General features: G+C 37.1%; 1 protein-coding gene across 2 annotated transcripts in view; it reads right to left on the bottom strand.

Annotated features, from left to right (window-relative positions):
- Positions 1–806: 806 nt before the first annotated feature.
- LOC149171467 (monothiol glutaredoxin-S15, mitochondrial-like) overlaps positions 807–19,039 on the bottom strand; it is a 164,732-nt gene continuing 146,499 nt past the window's right edge. For both annotated transcript variants that reach the window (XM_089424094.1, XM_089424092.1), the window contains 3 exons: positions 5,133–5,199; positions 1,603–1,681; positions 807–1,517 (listed from right to left, as the gene is read on the bottom strand). In XM_089424094.1, coding sequence (XP_089280220.1) covers positions 1,467–1,517; positions 1,603–1,681; positions 5,133–5,199 — 197 coding nt within the window. In that variant the 3' untranslated portion in view covers positions 807–1,466. The remainder of the gene's footprint in view (positions 1,518–1,602; positions 1,682–5,132; positions 5,200–19,039) is intronic.

Below are 19,039 nucleotides of genomic sequence, written 5' to 3'. Positions count from 1 at the left end.
ATGGGGTTTGTGTTTTGTAGCAATCCACAAGAAACAAGTGACAGACAACTCCATAAAAAGTGTCTTCTCCTTTGTACTTGCATCATTTCGATTCCAGACAAAAGATAGCAAAGCAACCTCAACTTCCAACTAGGTTTCCTCCCAAAAGATTTTACCAGAGCATATCTTGGTGTTCATCCTGGTTCGCGAGTGGGTGTATTTACCTATTTTCTATTTTCAACATAGCATCTCTTACATGCATAAACAACAAAACGGTAATAACAAGTCTAGAATCTACAAGGAATTAACCCTTCTTCGTATAGATTTCAGTTTATTTTCACATATATGTTATGATGAATTCCCTAGTGGAATATCCATGATAGTCTACAGATCACCTTCTTGGTACATCAACCATTATAAAATCACTATAAAGAAAAATAAAAACAAAATTTATTTTGCATGACGCAAAATATATTTCTAAAATTACTATAATAAGAAATGTGCCAAGCCACATTTATTCAAATGAAAATCCCTTATCCAAGACAAATAACATAATTGCATAGGTTTCATGTTCTAGGGGTAGCATAGTTCTATATATAACCAGTCACAATTTATACAAATCATCAAAGCTTCAACGCTAATGCTTATTTTTAACATTCTCTGAGACCTTCCTCGTCTACATATGCTCCCTTCTAACATCAAAATCATTGTACTATTGCAGAAACATGCATCAATCTATGAAGCAGACAACAAGGCAACAAAATTGCTTTTGCATAGAACAAAAATGTCATTGTAAAATTACTTGAAAAAAGATGTGGAAAACAACATTCGTTCAAATGAAATGCCCTTTGTTCATTACAAAATACAAATAGCTTGCATATGTTTCATGATCTAGGGGTAACATACATCCGTATATCACTAGGCATAATTTTTAGTGCAAAGTGAATATATAAACCCTGGAGCTTCAATGTTTATGTTCATCTTTAACAATCCTTTGAGACCTTCCTGGTCTACATGCTCTCGTCTTATTGAATACGAATCCTTTGAGACCTTTAACAATCGTTGTTATTGAATACAATACAAGGTATTCCATGTCCAGACCTCTGCAAGGATGAGACTAGGAAATCTGTTTTATTAGTAGCAGGCTTCCCTTTCATATTGTGTGTCAACTTTAAAATACGAACTAATCGATGTAAAAGTACTGTCCAGATGTTAAGACACCTTTGTATTTCACTACAATACTTTGGGGCAGGATAAAATATCAAATGGAAACATAACATATTACAATATCAAAGGCTAACAGCAAGATAAACATCATAAATTGTTAAGATAAATACAACAATTCTTAAGAACCATCCCATTAGATGAGATGCATAATCAACACGTTCCTACAACCTCAGCTTAGATAAATTATTAAACATGGAGTAATTGTAATATAGAATGCAACATAACGCATTCCAGAGCCCACGAGAATCATGCCTGACCCTCTACTTACTGGATGGTGTCAGATCCTTCAACATTTCCTTTAGTTCACCAGACTGTAAGCAAGGTAACACGTTTATTAGCTTAATCTAACAAGATTAAAACATAAATGATACCACATGCATCTTAATAGACACTTACCTGATGCATGTTTAAGATAATATCAGAGCCTCCAACAAACTCCCCTTTTATAAAGATCTGGGGAAAGGTGGGCCAATTGCTGTATAATTTAACACATTGATTTAGATATACAATTGCTGCAATATAATGTGCCATTATAATTGAGATATACAAACTCCCAAGCCAAGCCTATAACTCGAGCAAAGATTTAGAAGCAGCCTAAAAATGACAAAGTTTATGACACCTTTCCCCATTGAATTGCAATCAAGAATATTAAAGAGTTATTGAAGTTATAAGATCATCTAATATATTTTCGCATGCTGTTACAGATTATGCTCACCTAAGATCATCTCATACAACAAGCTTCAAGTGATTGCCCCTTTGTTATCGTATGAATATAGTGGTTAGTAAAGAGGTCACAAGAAAATTATTACCTTTTAGTGAATATGAACTTCTTCAATATTTCACCAAACAAATAATTCAGTGGGGTTTAATGAAAAATAAATGGAGACATGATATTCTACTAAAAATGATTCCATGGAACCCCCCGGGGTGTATATCAGTTGGCAATCAAGTGCACTGTTAACGCACTCCTTGTGACGTCATTGGTTCAAACCACTGACTAGTCCTGTGTGCCACATCAGAGGCCATGTTGGTATGCCTGGAGGCTATAGTGGTAGCGGTCAGAAACGGCCCCTTATCACATGAGTACAAGCCCACCATGGTTGCCGATTCAGCCCGAGCAAAAAAAAACGTGGAGAAAAGAATGTTTTGAGAACTCAAGGAGAGACTGTTCGGTAATCATCTAAAAGTCGGTGAAGAATTGGTGAAATTTTGGGTAAAAGGTGTAATAGCAATCATACTATTGAGTTGTACTAAACCTTCATAACCCTCAATTTTACAAAGAGCCTGTCTGCCTATCAAGAAACTTTACAATTCTCTTGATAACCAATACATATCAGTGTGCCCCTATACTCTATAAAATTAACAGGCAGCACGAAAATTTCTAAGATTCCATACTGAAGTGTAGATACCTTTGGCAAATCTTATTAATTCCAACTATAAAATGTTTGCTGATATTTTTGGAAAAATATTCAACTTCCATATAAAAATTTCGAGTAAATCAGATTTAGACAAAAATGGAAATTGGTAAAAAAAGAAAGAAAAAAAGATGAAAAAACATAGAAAAATAGATCAATGGCAAAAATTTTCCCCTAATTTTTCCCTGCCATGGAAAATGAACCCAGTGCAGAAATTTTTCCCCTAATTTTTTGCTGCCGCACAGCTGATGTTAAATTCAGTTCATGCTGTTTTGTAGTTTGAAATTGTACAGTTTAAAAACTCAGTCCATCTCCGAGAACCAAAAAAGTTGGAGTGTAATAGTGAAGTTACATAAACATCAATATGTGCCCTGCTAGGATATATGACCAGGGAAGATGCAAGTTTAAGGTTAAAAAAAAATCACAGTCAGGGCATATATCCAACGAAGATGTTGCAATGGTCTATGGATTTTAATCACTCTCCAAAACTTGTTACCTCTACTTAAAAAGTATAAAAGGAATACTGTTTTATCCCAAAATGCATGTGGGCTACCTTGCGTTGCATTATTCATATAATACATGGTTGAAATAGAACTTCCAAGCATTAATACCAACTCCAACCGATGTGAGTAGGGTTTAGACCAGAATATTCTGTGATTCTGTTTTTCGTGAGGCTTGAAATGTTTTACTATTTGAAATTGCTCCTCAACAAAAGAAGATGATCGATTATGCATGACTAGACAGCACTGATATTCAGTACAAACTATAAACTTGTAAAGTGATAATATTATGTCTAGTCTTTCCTTGCATGATTACACACTAAGGTGGATAATGTCAAGGTTATAACGGAAAGGTGAAACTGATTGAACAGCTTAGTTGTGCAACCCAGTAGTTCCTTACAAATAAGCTATTAATAATAGATATACATCTCTACTACACAAGATATCAAAAATCCCTTCAGGCTGAGGCATCAAACCAATGTCCCTACCGAATGAAGCAGAAAAAATTCATTGTAGAATGAGGCACAAAAGACCCATGTTCTCTTGCAGTCAGCTGTAGGACCTCTCAAAAAAGAAACTGCTCATCTACATCAGTTCTCTATTGTATCTCGGATAAGTGGTACTAAAAATATCATGTCAGATACACTATGAACTAAATACTATTCAACATTCTCGAGCAACTTTCAGTGCATATCCAACAAAATCTTCTTCTAGTACAGACATATATTTGCAAGGTATCACTAAAACATGATTAGCAGTGCTCAGACATGCTTGAACAACAGATTGGAAGGGAATCTAAAAGGTACTGGTATTTCTTTGAGTAAATACATCTATAAGTTCTAGATGGAGGAGTGACTTGAATGAAATAATGCTAAACACAATGCAGTCATCACTGACTGAGGGTCTGCAAAGGCCAACAAGAAGCTACTTATATTATATGAACTCCAGAAAATCAACATAGATTGAATATAGTTGACAGCTCCTCCAATATAATGTTCATAAAAGTGGACACGTTTGTACTTTCGTAATTTAATCAATTTCAAATGGTTCAGGTTCGAGTTCAGGTTCGGCAACCATTAGGCTCAGTTTGAAATCGAATTTTCCAATCAGTTTCAGATGAGGTTTGCCTTTAGTTTCGTCTATATATATATATATGGACACACACACACCAACATTAAAGTGATATACTCACCCAAGCCTTGGCCCTCAATGAAACGGATTATGGAAGCCCTACCCCACTGTGAGTCTGTGACATATGACACAATGGAAATAGGCAGAGTCAAAGGTTGCTGGAGACTAGTCAGGACTGAGCGTTCAGCTGCTAGTACTAGTAGAGTTGAGCTGAAGCCTGAGCCTGAGCAGATTGAACCTTCAAGGGTTTACAGACCATAATCTACCGTTCAGAAAGGAGCTGGGGCAGGGCTTGAAGACTGAAGACAAACATGTGAAAAACGAACATGCAGGGTACAGATAGAGTTAGGTTTTAGGTGTAATTGTTCTTTATTATAAATTATTTAAAAACCTAAAAACAAACCTCTATCAAATGGTAAACCACAATTAAATTCAAATTTTGTTCAAATTCAGCTCAGTTTTGAATTCATTTAGGTCTGACATTAGGTTCACCATCAGGTTTTGACAAACTTGGACAAACCCAAATTTGCTGAATTTTGAACCTCAAGGTTCAAATACAGCAAACCCTGAGACTTAGAATTGAACATGCTTGATGTCAAAGACGTTAGCCTTCCTGGGATGAGTTCAACTCACCAGAATAATAACCTAATTGTAGTAGTTTTAATCATGAGTTAAATAATACATACTGCATAATTGCTTGGTTATATACAACAGTAGTCATGACTATAAAAGTGATTACAATGCAAAATATAATTAAATGGACTACAAGAGCAAATGACAGCAATAAAGATTTAGTCATTCACTGTCTTCATATATTTAAATAGGATTCATAATGAGATACTGAAATTTGGAAGCAAAACAGGACAACAATTATACGTACCTGAAAGATTTAATGCTTTCTTTGAGCTCTTGATCCTCCAATATATTTCTTGCACTAAATGGAACATCTACACACAAATATTGCACATAAGGCACAGTGAACTTATCTAGTAATGTTTCCAGAACCACTATCCCAATAAGCCAAAGTGCAACACATATTGAAAGAAGCAAAACTCAATAAATGTATATACAACAATCTAAACATTTGACTCCACTTACAACCCAATGGCACTGTAACAACACATTTGAAGTACCCCTTGTTAAAAAAAGGAATCGATAGTGTTGGGCAAGTAGAAACATTTAATAGAGAAGCAAGCATGTTGAGCATCATAGAATATTGTGCTTAATCGACAAATCTTACTTAACTATTTGTAAGACCTGTTGTAATATGAATTGCCAAACAAGTTAGTTATATAAGGTGGGAATAAGGAGAAGCCCATATTTAAAATAGGGAATCAAGATGCAATGTTCAACTGGCATGACAAACAATTTAACCCTGGAGATATGTAAGTTCATAATCAGAAATGGTGTTAACTGTGGGAATGTTGAGGATACATGGAAAATCACTTAATTGCCTAAGGCTTTCTCATCTAGCAAAGATTATGGTGTGAAACTCTTACATTGTTAAGATCATAAACATGAATATATACAAAGGTATTTTCGTTTTATAATATTGTAAGAATAGTTTGGTGAGAGAATTGCCAGTGATTTAATAGCAAATCAAATAAACAAAGCAATGAAATGCAATGAATTAACTGAAAAGTGCCAATACTCTTTCAAGTTTCTAGGGTTTTATAGAATATAAACCATAAAAGTAAAACAAATGCCCAAAATCACTGAAATTAAGCCTTAATATATAAAGATAAGTTATGGTAAAAAATTATGGTGAATGCACCTAGATAAATTCAATATCCACAAATTTCCAAGTGGGTATTGTAGCATCCAACCAAGTATTTGTACAAAATCTATCTTCTATAGTGTTGATGCTCCATAAGACAAAACCTAAATGTTATTTTTCAAGTGTCAGTTTCAGATTTAATGTCTCATATAGTTATTTTATCCTCAAATTATTTTACCCAGTAAATAATTTTTTCTATAGTAAATAAAACCTGAAAACTACAAACAGAAAATTCTCTGGTACTTTAGCTCAGCAAATAGCAGCAGAAAATAATCCAAAAAAATTCAAACAAGAACAACAATTATTTTAACCCTCCAATTTCTCTTCATTAAATTTTCTCAGAGAAACTACCAGCTCCCTTACCACAGAAAATGGCCCTTTAGACATACATAAAAAGTACAGCTAGGGAAAACTGGCAAAATCGACCCTCAAAAATTTGTCCTGCACTTTGTTGGTTATATTTCACAAGTTCAACACTCTTGAAGCTGCCCCTCCATTAGTGCAACCTCAACCCTCTTGACCTCCCCAGTCTTGTGGAACCACTCCAAAACTTGACCTTGACCTCGACCTCTCAGCCTCTTCAAGCTCACGTCACACCTCAGCCCTCCTCTTGTGCGCTCAACCTACAAAATTGTGCTCACTCGAACTCCCAGCTGCACACTTTTCTGATTTCTTCAGCCTATGAATCTCTCACTCACCAAATCTGCACTATGACTCATGGAAATTCTTCAGAAAATCTCTCTAAATTTCTCCTGTGTGTCTCCATCCTATCCCTTAAGTTCTCTTTACAAACTCTCCATAGGCCAAATCCCTAATCTCCAAAGTGATAAAGGGCTAGGATTAAATCTTAACCTTCTTAGATCAACGGTGGAGATCAGCTCTAAGTGACTTAAATAATTTAATATTTACCCTTAGAAAAACATTAGTCCAAAGTCAACATTAATCAAATAATTAATAAATGTAATTTTCCCAAGTTAAAAACTTAGAAAGTAGACAATAATAGTTGCTCCTATAGAACAACCACCTAAAGAGGACTTCTCCTGCATGCAAGACAATAACCTATGCAGAATACCTTTTGAAGCTATAAAATCAACACTCCATCCTAGCAAGAGAGGGATTATCCACCAACCCCAGCTTGTCCCTGTAGAAAATAAACTTCCCCTTCACTAGGGGCTTGGTGAGAATATCTTCCACTTGCTTTTCTGTGGATATGTATTGCAATCTCACAACACCTCTTTGGACCTTGTCCTTGATGAAGTGGTATCTGATATCTATATGCTTGAATCTGTCACGAAACATTGGACTTTTCAAAAGTTTGATATATCACAGTGGATCATTGTAGGCCCTATCTCAAAACCAAACAATCTAGTGAGCATCATGTGAAGCCATATGGCCTCACCACTTGCTAGACTCATTGCCACGTGTTCGGACTCTACTAAGGTAAATGCCACTGAGTGCTTCTTCCTGCTAAACCACGAGATCTCTGTTGATCCCAAGCTCAAAACAACATCCAGAAGTACTCTTCTTGTCCACTGCGCTCCCAGCCAATCTGAATCTATGTAGCCCTGCAACTACACTCAACCAACTCTGACATACCTTAGTCCAAACTCCACTGCACAACGAAGATACCCGAGCATATCATTTGTTGCCACCCTATGAACCCTCCTCAACTCCACAATAAATTGGCTGAGTGTGTTCATAACAAAACATATATCTGGCCTAATATTGACCAAATACATCAATGACCCAATCAACTACCTGTACAAAGTAGGATGCACCAACTCACTCTCGGAAGCATCAATCTTCCTCAAGTTAGTGATCATAGATGTAGACATACGCCTGCAATCTTCCACCCTAAATTTCTTCAAGATCTAAACTGCATACTTGCCCTACCCAAGGAAAATCTCTCTTTGTTGTTGCCACACCTCTAGTCCCAAAAAGAAGCGCATCAATCCAATATCCTTCATCTCGAACTCTGAAGTAAGGTCCTCTTTACAGATCCATATGAGCCTCTCTGATCCCGTCATAAAAGAGACCATCAACATAAAGTACCAAGATGAGCAGCTCACCATCAACAAGTACATAATACAAGTTGGATTTCGCCTCACTCTTGGCGAATCCCAACCCAAGTAGGTACCCACCAATCCTAGAGTACTAGGCACAAGGTACATGCTTAAGTTCATACAAGGTTTTCTTCAATGTGCATACATGGGACTTCCTCCCATGCACCTGCAATTTGTTACGAATATAATTTATATAAAAAAAAATATAAACAAATGTAAATCATAAATAATCATAACGATTAATTAAATAGTCTCTAGTTAAATGGGAAGGCATATCTAAAGGACATGACCATTCATGAAAGGGCACCTGCCTAGGTATATAAGCAGGCCCTCATTGTAACATTTATCATCCTTGTACATTCAGCTTATTAATAAAAAATATTATTTACAATACAATTGTGTATTTACAATTTTAAAGTACAAGAAGCTACAATTTTGTTGTTACAATGGTATCAAAGCAACTCGACCCTTTAGACGGTATCTACTGCACAATCTTCCATTAAGCTTAGGCCCTGAAATCATGGAATTAAACGAATATCATAAATCTAAATTTGAATTGTTAAGTGAGATTGGAGAATCATTACAGCAAATAAAAAGATCAATTGCAAAATCAATAAAGCATTTTGAAACATATTCAACATCTATAATGGAAGAGGATATAGACATGAAAGAGACTAACAATGAAAGATGTTCTAACCTGGAAAAAAATGTTGAATATGTTGAATTAGGAACTCCGTAGGGTGATGTAGATGAGACTAATCAAATGGACAACAACCAGTCAATTTATAGAGAATGCAGAAAAGAATTCAGTAGGGGTGATGGAACTGTATCATTTAACTTATTGGAATTTCCAGAAAGCCCTACTAAGCATGGGAGCAAGGACGCACCAGCGATTGATGAACCTAATTTCGCTATTGATACCTTACATGCCATTGATACCCATAGTGTAAACAATGAGAAAATTGATGTTGGATCATTTTCCTCAAATGCCATGCATGATATCAAAGGGAATTCCTTTCCTTGTGAGAGTCATTTTGGTTTCATTAATTCTAATAATCATTATAATCTAGATTTCCCAATCGCATTAGACGGAGTATTAAGGAGCATGTTTCCCCTCACATCGAAGACAAACATGGCTCACAAGCCACAGGGGCAAATTACTAGTGATGAGTGGATCCCAGCCCTTTCTTGTGGTTTGTCTCCGCCATTGTCATTATTCCCTCTAACTCCAGAGGACAGAGAAATAAATAATTCATTGATAAATTATTTGGAGAGTCAATAGGTCCTTGACACCAAAAATAACCAAGCCATCAGGAGAGAATTACTTTTTTGGGTATACAACAAGCGATGCATGATCCGGAAACCGATAGATGTCAACGATTTACTGAATTTCATTTTCTCCATGGGATTCAAAGGTCCCAAATACATGATAATCAACAAAATGTGTATTCGATGGGACTCGAGGTTTCGTTACCCGTACTCTACACTTCTTATAGCACAGTGCTCGGCTATAGGCCGCCCGAGAAGTTCAGACAAGAGTTGCATCTCTACCAGGATGAAGACAAACAAACATTTGACTTCTTGTCAGTCGATTATATCGGAAGTCGCGGGAGGGTTTCCATTGTCAGAGTCCCCTAGGATGTGAGAAGCTTTGAGGCATTCATCCGCTATGTAACCGACATAAAGCATTATAGATATCTTCCCTTCAAAGTACAACCTCTAGTGCTCTCGAAGACAAAAGGACATGAGGAACCCGAAGGGAATTTTGAATCCAAAGTCGATGAAGATTTAAGAGAATTCGTTCAAGGGAAGATAAAAATTTATCTCCATCAGATCGACATTTTCCGGCTGCAGATTTTGTTGAATAACCATATTGGAATTCAAAAGGCCGTCTCCATGGCGACTGCCGAGGACAACGAGGTGACCTATTCATTCACTGTTGATGACCTCAAGATTTCCTTCGACATCTCATGCAGGCAACCATATTTTCACCATATATCTTTCCAACATTGCTGCCCTAGTTCGCTTCATGAGGGCCTATGTCAATATAGGGACCAACTGGCGATTTGCACTGGAGATAAGGAGGCATAGCACAGGAACGATAGAAAGTTTCATGGAAAACGTACAGGGATCTAGTACGCAATAGGTTGGTCTAAATACACTAGTGTTAGATCAAGGGGTAGAAGCAACAATTCTCGGTCAAACAAACCCCGTCCGGTCGTGGCTCTACAAATTCATACAATGACTATTGGCATAAACAAACAAATAGAAATAAATTAACTTTAACAAAATTATATTTTAAGTGACCTTATAAAACATTATAAAGTAGCTTTTAAAAAATAAAAGTTACATTATAATAATTTTTTTATAAAGTTACTTATATAAAAAACAATTAAGAAGAAAATGGGTAAAATAATACCACTTACACTTATCTGGTGTCATTTATCTTCGTGTTTTGTTTTGATGATTGCTTGATGAAACAAAGATAAAAGAAGAACATAAGTTAATAAGAACACAAATATATAAAAAGTAATTATCAACATGAGAAAATCTTTTTGCCTTTCCGATTTTCTAACATGGTATCAAAGCTAAGGTGAAGAAGGAAGAAAATTGCAACTTGAAGATCTATTGAAGAAAAGAGGATCAAAAGAGTCATTAAGGAAAAGGACTATAGAAGGAGACTACTGTCTATAGGAACTATGTCAACTACAATGAAGGGAGAAAAAACGTTAGAAGGAGCCTCCAACTACAGGGCATGGAAAAAGAGGATAGATCTTATCCTCGCTAGGCACAAAGTTTTGGATCTCGTTCAAGGAAAGTCAAGAAACCTACAGATGATGCAGGAAAGAAGAATTTCAGAGATACCTAAATCTTGGCCATGAATCTGATTGTAGATGGAGTGAAGGACAATCTCATCCCTTAGATATCTAATATAGAATCTGCAAAAGCAATGTATGAAGCCCTCTCCAAGTTATTCACCATCAAGAACATTGGTCAGATAGCTAGCCTCAAGAATGAACTAAGGACAATAAGGATGACAAGAGACGATATTGTGTCATCATATTTTGTAAGGATATCTAGAATAAGAGATGAACTCCAAGCAATAGATGAGGTTGTACTAGAAAAAGAACTCATAATTGCTGCTCTTCTAGGTCTACCAAAATCTTGGATTATTTTTGCATCAGGGATTAGCAGTTGGAAAGATACTCCAACCTTCAAACAAATGTGGAATGCATGCAGTCAAGAAGAAGCCCGAATATCATTAGTAAACAACAAGAAGGAGGATGAAGAAGACAACACATCTAATGCTTATTCTGCTCATCACAAGAAGAAGGGAACCTTCAAGAAGTTCAAAGGACCAAGGAAGAAAATTGACCTATCCAAGATTGAATTCTACGCTTGTCATAAGATGGGTCATTACAAAAGTCATTGTCTTGAAAATCCAAGGAATAAGAAGTGAGAAAGAGAACATGCGAATGTTGCAAATGAAGCTCCACCTAAGAAAATAAGACTGAAGAATTAGATATCAAAGATCTATTTGCCAAAGACTCTTAGGGAATACTGTCCCTCGCATATCCTTCTATCTTAAGTTTTACAATGTTTTCTTTTATGTTTTGATTTCTAGAATATGTAGGTCTAATATATCTTGTTAGAACATCTTTGGATTATCTAAAGTGTAGGTATCCCTCAAAGGATTGGCTTAAGAGGGAGCCTTCACCATTTTACCAAAAGATAAGTATCTTATTATTTGTTTCCTCCTTTATGTTTGATTTCCCTCTCATATTAGGGTTTGTTTGTATTATATGCTAATAACCTTTTATTTGTATTTTCCTTGGTAGGAAAGATTGCAAAATACACAAAGGTTATGGAGGAGATTTCATGGGATAGACTTAAAGCATGGAAAGAGTTTTGATGCAAAGGAAGCCTTTCAAGAATTGATGCCCTATAAGGTTTTTAAAGCACATTTCAAGGTATGTCTTAAACTACAAGTTCTGTTACAAGGTTCTCTTCATAGAAAAAGGTTGTTCATTCTCTTTTGAAATTTGTTTTACATTACTGACATCGTTATGTCTAGGATTTTGAATCTTAAAGATCCTTGTTAGGGTGATTAATCATTAGATTGAACCTACCTTCGTTACGCTATCATTTGATCATTCTTGTGAAACCCTAACCTTTAGGGTTCATCGTAAAACCCTGGCCTCTTGTTGCTAAGGTTTTGTCAATGTTAAATAATGAAACCCTAATCTACTTGGGGGTTGTTGATAAAGTCTATAAATCTTATTCTTTTGGTGTGTAGGGTTTTGATATTGTTTTAGTAAAAATCCTAGTCTTTTAGGGACTTCTTGTTATTGTCCATATCAAAACCATAGATCTTTAAGGTTTTGATAAGTTAGGGTTTGTTGTTAATGCCTAAATGAAATCCTAGATTTTTTGGGTTCGGTGATTTAGGGTTCATGAACAAAACCTTTATAGTAAGATCCTAGGAATGAAACCCTAGGTCTATATGTATGTAGGATTGAAACCCTAGTCTAAATAAAATTGTTGTATATCTAACTTTGAAGTATCAATGTTTTGTGTCTTGGGTTTACCTATTAGATACCGATATGAAATGCATCCTATATATATATGCGCAAGTATGCTAACTTAATTGTTGATGCTCATGTTTTAGTTTGTGAAATCTAGGGTTTGTGACAAAACCCTAGTAGAGATTGATATTCTAGGATATAATGATATTGTTTTCGATATCATTTATTTTGATCTAGGGTTTGCAACAAACCCTAGTAGAGTCTAACATGTAATTCCAAAAGCATATTGTTGAACCATTAGATGATTATTATTTGATTGAATCGCTAATATCTAAGGCTTTGTGTCTCAAAGATGGAGTCTAGGGTTTATGACAAAACCCTAGCAAGAAGTTGAAGTCTAGAATATAAAAGATATGACCCTTGCTAATTATGAACCTAACTAAGTTTAGATATTTGATGTCTAAAGCTTGAATGTTTTGATGCTTCCATTGTAATGACATGATTTTGATATTCATGCTTCTACATATTTGTATTTGGTTGTACTTGTCATTAAAGTTTTGCAAGTAAATAATCTTCAAGATGTTGAAGTTGTTCGATAATAATGATGAGCATGATGAAGGAAGCTACGAGAATAATGATGATCAAGATAACCTTGATACCATAAGAAAAAAATGAAGCCTTAAAAGGATGGAGTTTCTTCGATATTATGAAGTTGTTGATCTCCCTAAGTTGTGGGGGGGGGCCTAGATAGAAGAAAGGGTATATCTTTCTGGTTGAGAGGGAGGGCATATTATGACAATCATAATGAATACCTTGAAGTAAGAATTAAACTGAATGAATGAAAGTACTACAAATGAATGTTCATGATTCATGAAGTTGCAAACAAAAGACTTGAGAAGTATTGAGGTTGTATTTGGTGTTACTGAAGAAATGAAAGAAGAAAGCTTCCGACAAGATGTATTTGGATAACTTGATGATGATATAAGCAACATCCAAATGATTGAGGACCCTGAAGATTGTGTTTACTTGAATACGTCTTTAAAGGTTTATTACGGATTAGAGTTGTGATTGTGCATGATCTCTTCATAAGAAGGTTGAACGTTTGAAACATACTTGGAGAAATGGATATATATCTGATTTAGTTTTAAAGGAGAGATGAGGCATCTTGTGTAATACAAAATGTCTAGGAGGACATCTGGTCGGCCTTTGTGTTGATGTCTAGATCTCAAAGTAGGGAGAGTGATGTTGGTCATGGAGCTCCGACCTTGGATATGCACCTAGATCCCTAGATTGGTGGTAGAGTGGCTAGAATGGCTAAAGCTTGAGTCCACCTTAGTTCCACCAAATTAGAGTACCCTGGACAGGTATCTAATATGTAGCATTGTGTGTGTTGTGACTCTTCATAGAGCATATCATTTTGAGATCTTCCATGTACCTTTGTATATATGTAATTATGAATACCTCCTGTTACCCACCATTTTGTGGCTGATATCCCTAGGAGAAAAATTTTCTCCAAGATGGTCCTCAACTGACAGCCCCTTGCAGCCACCAACTGACTCGTTGTGCCATTTCTCTGCCACCTGAGCCAGCCATGTGGTCCCTCACCCATTTGTTATGATCATATGTTCGAAGGTGGGCCTCCCGAACCTAAATGTATGCCTTGTCATTTGGTAATTGAGTATTGTAGTTTGCTTATCATGGACACTTCTAGGCATGGATTAATGAGGGGATTCAACGCAAAGAGTAAATTAGGTATGTGCTCTTGTCCCCTACACCTCTTTTGGATGTTAACCTTGGACCCTAGTCTCATGAGATCTCTTTTACTAACCTTTGGGCTTTAGGGATGGTACTACATGGGAAACCCCAATTTTGGTTGTGTCGTCCTGCTCTCTCATCCACATATATCACTCCCATTCCACTCATTATGACCCCATTCATCATTTCTCCCACCTGGGTCCACATTCCTCCACTGGGTCCACATAGGGTTAGCCTTCCGCCTCCCCTTACCCACACCTTAGGTCGGACCTTGAAAGATGCCCCAGAGGTTGATGCTGCTGAAAAGAAAAGTAAAAGCATAATTGGCTACATCTTAGAGGAATATGTACCACAAAATGCAAAAGATGGTTGGGACAAACACATTTAGCACGTGGGCAAAAGCCAATACATGAGCTCTACCCCATTATCATGGCCATCACCCTGGTTCCTACAGCCCCTAGATGAGCCTCCTTTATCATACAGGAACCCATGACTGTCCCAACCCCTGGTGAGTAATGAACCGCCCTACCTCAAAGGGGGTATCCACTGCGTTATCTCACACATCATGCTCTTACCTCTTGAGCCCCGAGTAGTCCATTAAAGAAAATCATAAAAAGCAAAAGGCATATGAATAAGGGTGAAAAAATCAAGGCTTATCCACCTCATGTACCACTATTTCTCCCTCTTATACATTATATACCCAAGTGTGGGCTTCCCTTGTATTAGCTACCCTTGTACCCCAGCATGTGACCCAGGGTTGCCCCTTTCATTCCCTACTCCATTCATCTCTTTATCACATGCCACCACCCTTTAAAGGATGTACCTTGGACATACTATCCCCTTTAGAAGTAGAAACCACCTAATAAGATACTTGGTTAACCCCATTTGGAGCTTGGAGACATTAGCACATGCCAAAGCCCACTATGGAAGGGCATGCCATTATGAAGTCCCCACCTGTTGTCCATGGTTTGTAAGATTTTTTACTCGATTTCCTTGATGACTTATTGTACTGGAAGGCTAGGGGACGCATTGGATCTTATGCAGGATTGCAGGTGGTCTCCATTTTGGGTTTGGTCTCCCTATACGGGGTCCTAACCCTCCAAAGAGCTGCATTGGCACATGTAGGGTGTGTGTTGAGAGCCATGGGCCTCCATAGTAGTAGACAACACTCCATGGATCCCTAGAGATGTTCAGAGATTGCTCGAGATTCACCTATTGGATGAAGAATATGCACCCGGTTCACCTTTACCTACCCAGCCCCACAGTTGTACAATGCTCTTGGTAGATGACCCATGACTTGTATGTTGCTATGGCATCACTTACACCATCATCTAAGCCCTTACAGATGGTCTACAAAAATCTTCGACTTACTTGGAGACCCATGAGGTCACTTATACGCCCATCGAAGCACCACAGGTTTATTATGTGGAGAACAAGGGGCCAACCCCTTGTCCATTAATTTAAGAAGTCCAATTCACCATTTTGGCACTTATGGACTTCATCAGGCCTCTTAGAAAGCCTAATGCCATGCATTATTGATTATTCGACCTCTTGAGAGGCTTGTTATTTTGTTTATGAGCTATTTTGGTGGGCTTGTCAACAAAAGTTAGTTATTTGTACATTATTTTTATTTGATACGCGAATGTAGGCTCAAATAGGTAAATCAAACTCATTAGGAGAGTATAAATACAAATGAGGAGAGTTCGTTTCTAATCATCACTTAGATTGGATCATTCTCTCTCTTGAGAATTTTGCATTTCCTTCTTGGTGGACGAAATTGGAGCATGGATGAATTTTGATGTTTGGATTGCATTTTCTTATCTTGGAGCTTCTTAATTGGCAAATGTATTGATGGTTGGATATATTCTCTTACATGTAAGTACAATTTTGATGCTATTTTCTTTTACTTTGTCACATACATCGATCATGCAATTTTCACAATTTTAGGGGTAACCGTTGCATGCATTTACTGCTTCATTGTGGAATTATGTTTCTATATAGCATATCTCTATGTATGGGCCATGTTTGTTGAACGAATTTTCCTAGAGATCAAAGTTATCTTGATAAGTCATCTTGATTTGCAAACAAAGTATAAATGCTTTAAGGTCACTCTCTTTTTTTCCCTAATGTTAAATGAAGTTTCCCTTAAAGCCTCCTTGAGCTAGAAACGAGATCCACTCTCATAATTCTTCTTGACTCCATATCCCCAAAGGAATTAGGCACTGATCCACCATAAGGTGATCACCTTAAAACCTCCTTTTCTTCACTTTTCCCCTTTTTTTCTAGGTCTATCCACGTTAAGCCCCCTAGGGCATCATTTTCCTGACAAAGTAGCCATAGAAAAAGTTTGATCTCCTGGCCTCTACTATGTTGGTGTGTGCTCAAGGTCTCCTCCAAATTTGAAGAAATTCCGATGATGGGATTGCAAGATATCCCAAGCACTAGCCCTGAGACCAAACTTTGCCCTAGACCCTTAAAGCCTCCTTGAGCTAGAAACGAGATCCACTCTCATAATTCTTCTTGACTCCATATCCCCAAAGGAATTAGGCACTGATCCACCATAAGGTGATCACCTTAAAACCTCCTTTTCTTCACTTTTCCCCTTTTTTTCTAGGTCTAGCCACGTTGGGCCACCTAGGGCATCATTTTCCTGACAAAGTAGCCATAGAAAAAGTTTGATCTCCTGGCCTCTACTATGTTGGTGTGTCCTCAAGGTCTCCTCCAAATTTGAAGAAATTCCGATGGTGGGATTGCGAGATATCCCAAGCCCTAGCCCTGAGACCAAACTTTGCCCTAGTGTTCCCTAGGCTAGTACCTCATAGGATCAATTTGGCACCTCTAAGTGGAAACTCTTGTTTTGATCCTTTCCCCTTCCTTGTTTAGGTTAAGATCATCATTGGTTGCTAAACTCCCTCCCCTTAACCTAACCTGGGTCCACTTGGTCCTGTGTGGTCCCATACCTTTGAAAAGTCAATTCTTCAAAAACCACTTGGGAAACCAAGTTCAATAAGGATTTTAGGGTTTTGGAAGCTCCTTTACAATTCACACTCCTTGAACCTAGCCCTTAAATCCTCATCCCCTTATCCTAGAAAGCTTTGTACCTTGCTTAAGAAGCAAGCAAGTCCCATTCTTGAGCCTCCCCTAGGAAAGGGTCCTCGAGATCACTTCACACCCATCTTAGTTGATCTATCCTTTATAAGTGATTCTCTATATATCGGGTCTCCTCCCATCAGTGAAAGTCCGTAAAGAGTAGGAAGCTTTAGCTGTGGTGACAGTGGGCTTTAGCTTCATTGTTGCTCTTGACCAACAAAATACCCCTCTAGGACTCCCTGCTAGTTTGAGCGGTAACACCTCCCTAATTAAGAGGGAGTGTTGAAGAATGTAACTAGTGTCAGTCTCCATAATTGTATTTGATTCATGATGTAATGTATTTGTCAAAAGAAAGAAAAATAAATTTTATTATAAAAGAAATTGACTTATTAAAGCATGGGTTTCACGCTTGGGTCAATTGTTTATAGGTCAAAAGCCTCCATTGTAGGCCTCTAGGGTTTATGTCAAGTATCCTTGTACATGTCATAATGTAATAGACCTTTCTTGGGCTTCATTTGTCAAAAAAAAGAAATTTATTTTAATGTAAAATAGGTCAATTAGGCCTCCTCTACCAAGTCTGCCTCAAGAAGGGCAAGTCAGCCTCGTCAAGGGAATTCAACCTCACACAAACACTATATAAAGGTAGCAATCAACTCATTCGGAGGACACTCTCTCAAAAAGTTCGATCTGTAGTCGCCGGAGGCATAAAAAGATAGTGAAGTTGTTGGAGAAGGATTGAAGAAGCTAGAAGACTAAAGTCGAGTTCTTGGGCAATCTATCTCTCACACGAAGATATTGGGGTCGAAGTTATGGGTAGTTGTTGGGCCAAAATTCTGAAGTTGTTGGGGGTCAAAGTTCTGGGTTGTTGTTGGGCTGTAGTTGTTGGACAAGAAGAGACTATTGAAGTTTGTTGAATCATATTGGAAGGCTAACTTGGTGGAGGAGGAGGGTCTTCTCGGTCTAAGGTCTTGGTCTATCTCAATTTGATTTACTAGTGAAGGAGTTTGACTGGGTTTTCCCTTATAGAGGGGTTTTAGCCCTATCTGAGTGCCTACATCTGGTGTCATTGATCTTCATGTTTTGTTTTGATGATTGAATGATGAAACAAAGATAAAAGAAGAACATAAGAAAGTTAATAAGAACACAAAGATATCACAAGTAATTATCAACATAAAAAATATATTTCCGCCTTTTTGATTTTCTAACAAGTTGTAGGGGATATGAGTACTCAAAATTAGACCTCAACTTTCAACACCTCAACTTTCTATCTAGACACACTTTGAGGGTCAAAAAATGCATCTTAACCTCTCATTTTCTATTTTTTCCATTTTTTGGCAAATGAACTGGCAATTAATTAGCCAAAAATTACCCAAAAAATAAAATGAGCTTAAATAAGAATTCTCTCCAAGTGGAAAATTTATTTAAAATGAAGTGGACTTTCCCAAGAAGAGAATTAAGTCAAAAAATGAAGGAATCTCCACCAATCAAGCAAGAAAAATACCAAGGAAAATTCGTTGGTCCTCTTCAATAGCTAATGGTCCCAAAAATCAATTTTTTTAAAGAGAATGGTCCAAGT

This window comes from Pinus tabuliformis, chromosome 4_2, assembly GCF_031772625.1.
Source record: "Pinus tabuliformis cultivar Carrire ecotype Pingquan chromosome 4_2, CPIR1, whole genome shotgun sequence".
NCBI lineage: Eukaryota > Viridiplantae > Streptophyta > Pinopsida > Pinales > Pinaceae > Pinus > Pinus tabuliformis.
The sequence above is the reverse complement of the archived record's forward strand: the minus strand, read 5'-3'. Positions and strand labels throughout refer to the sequence as shown.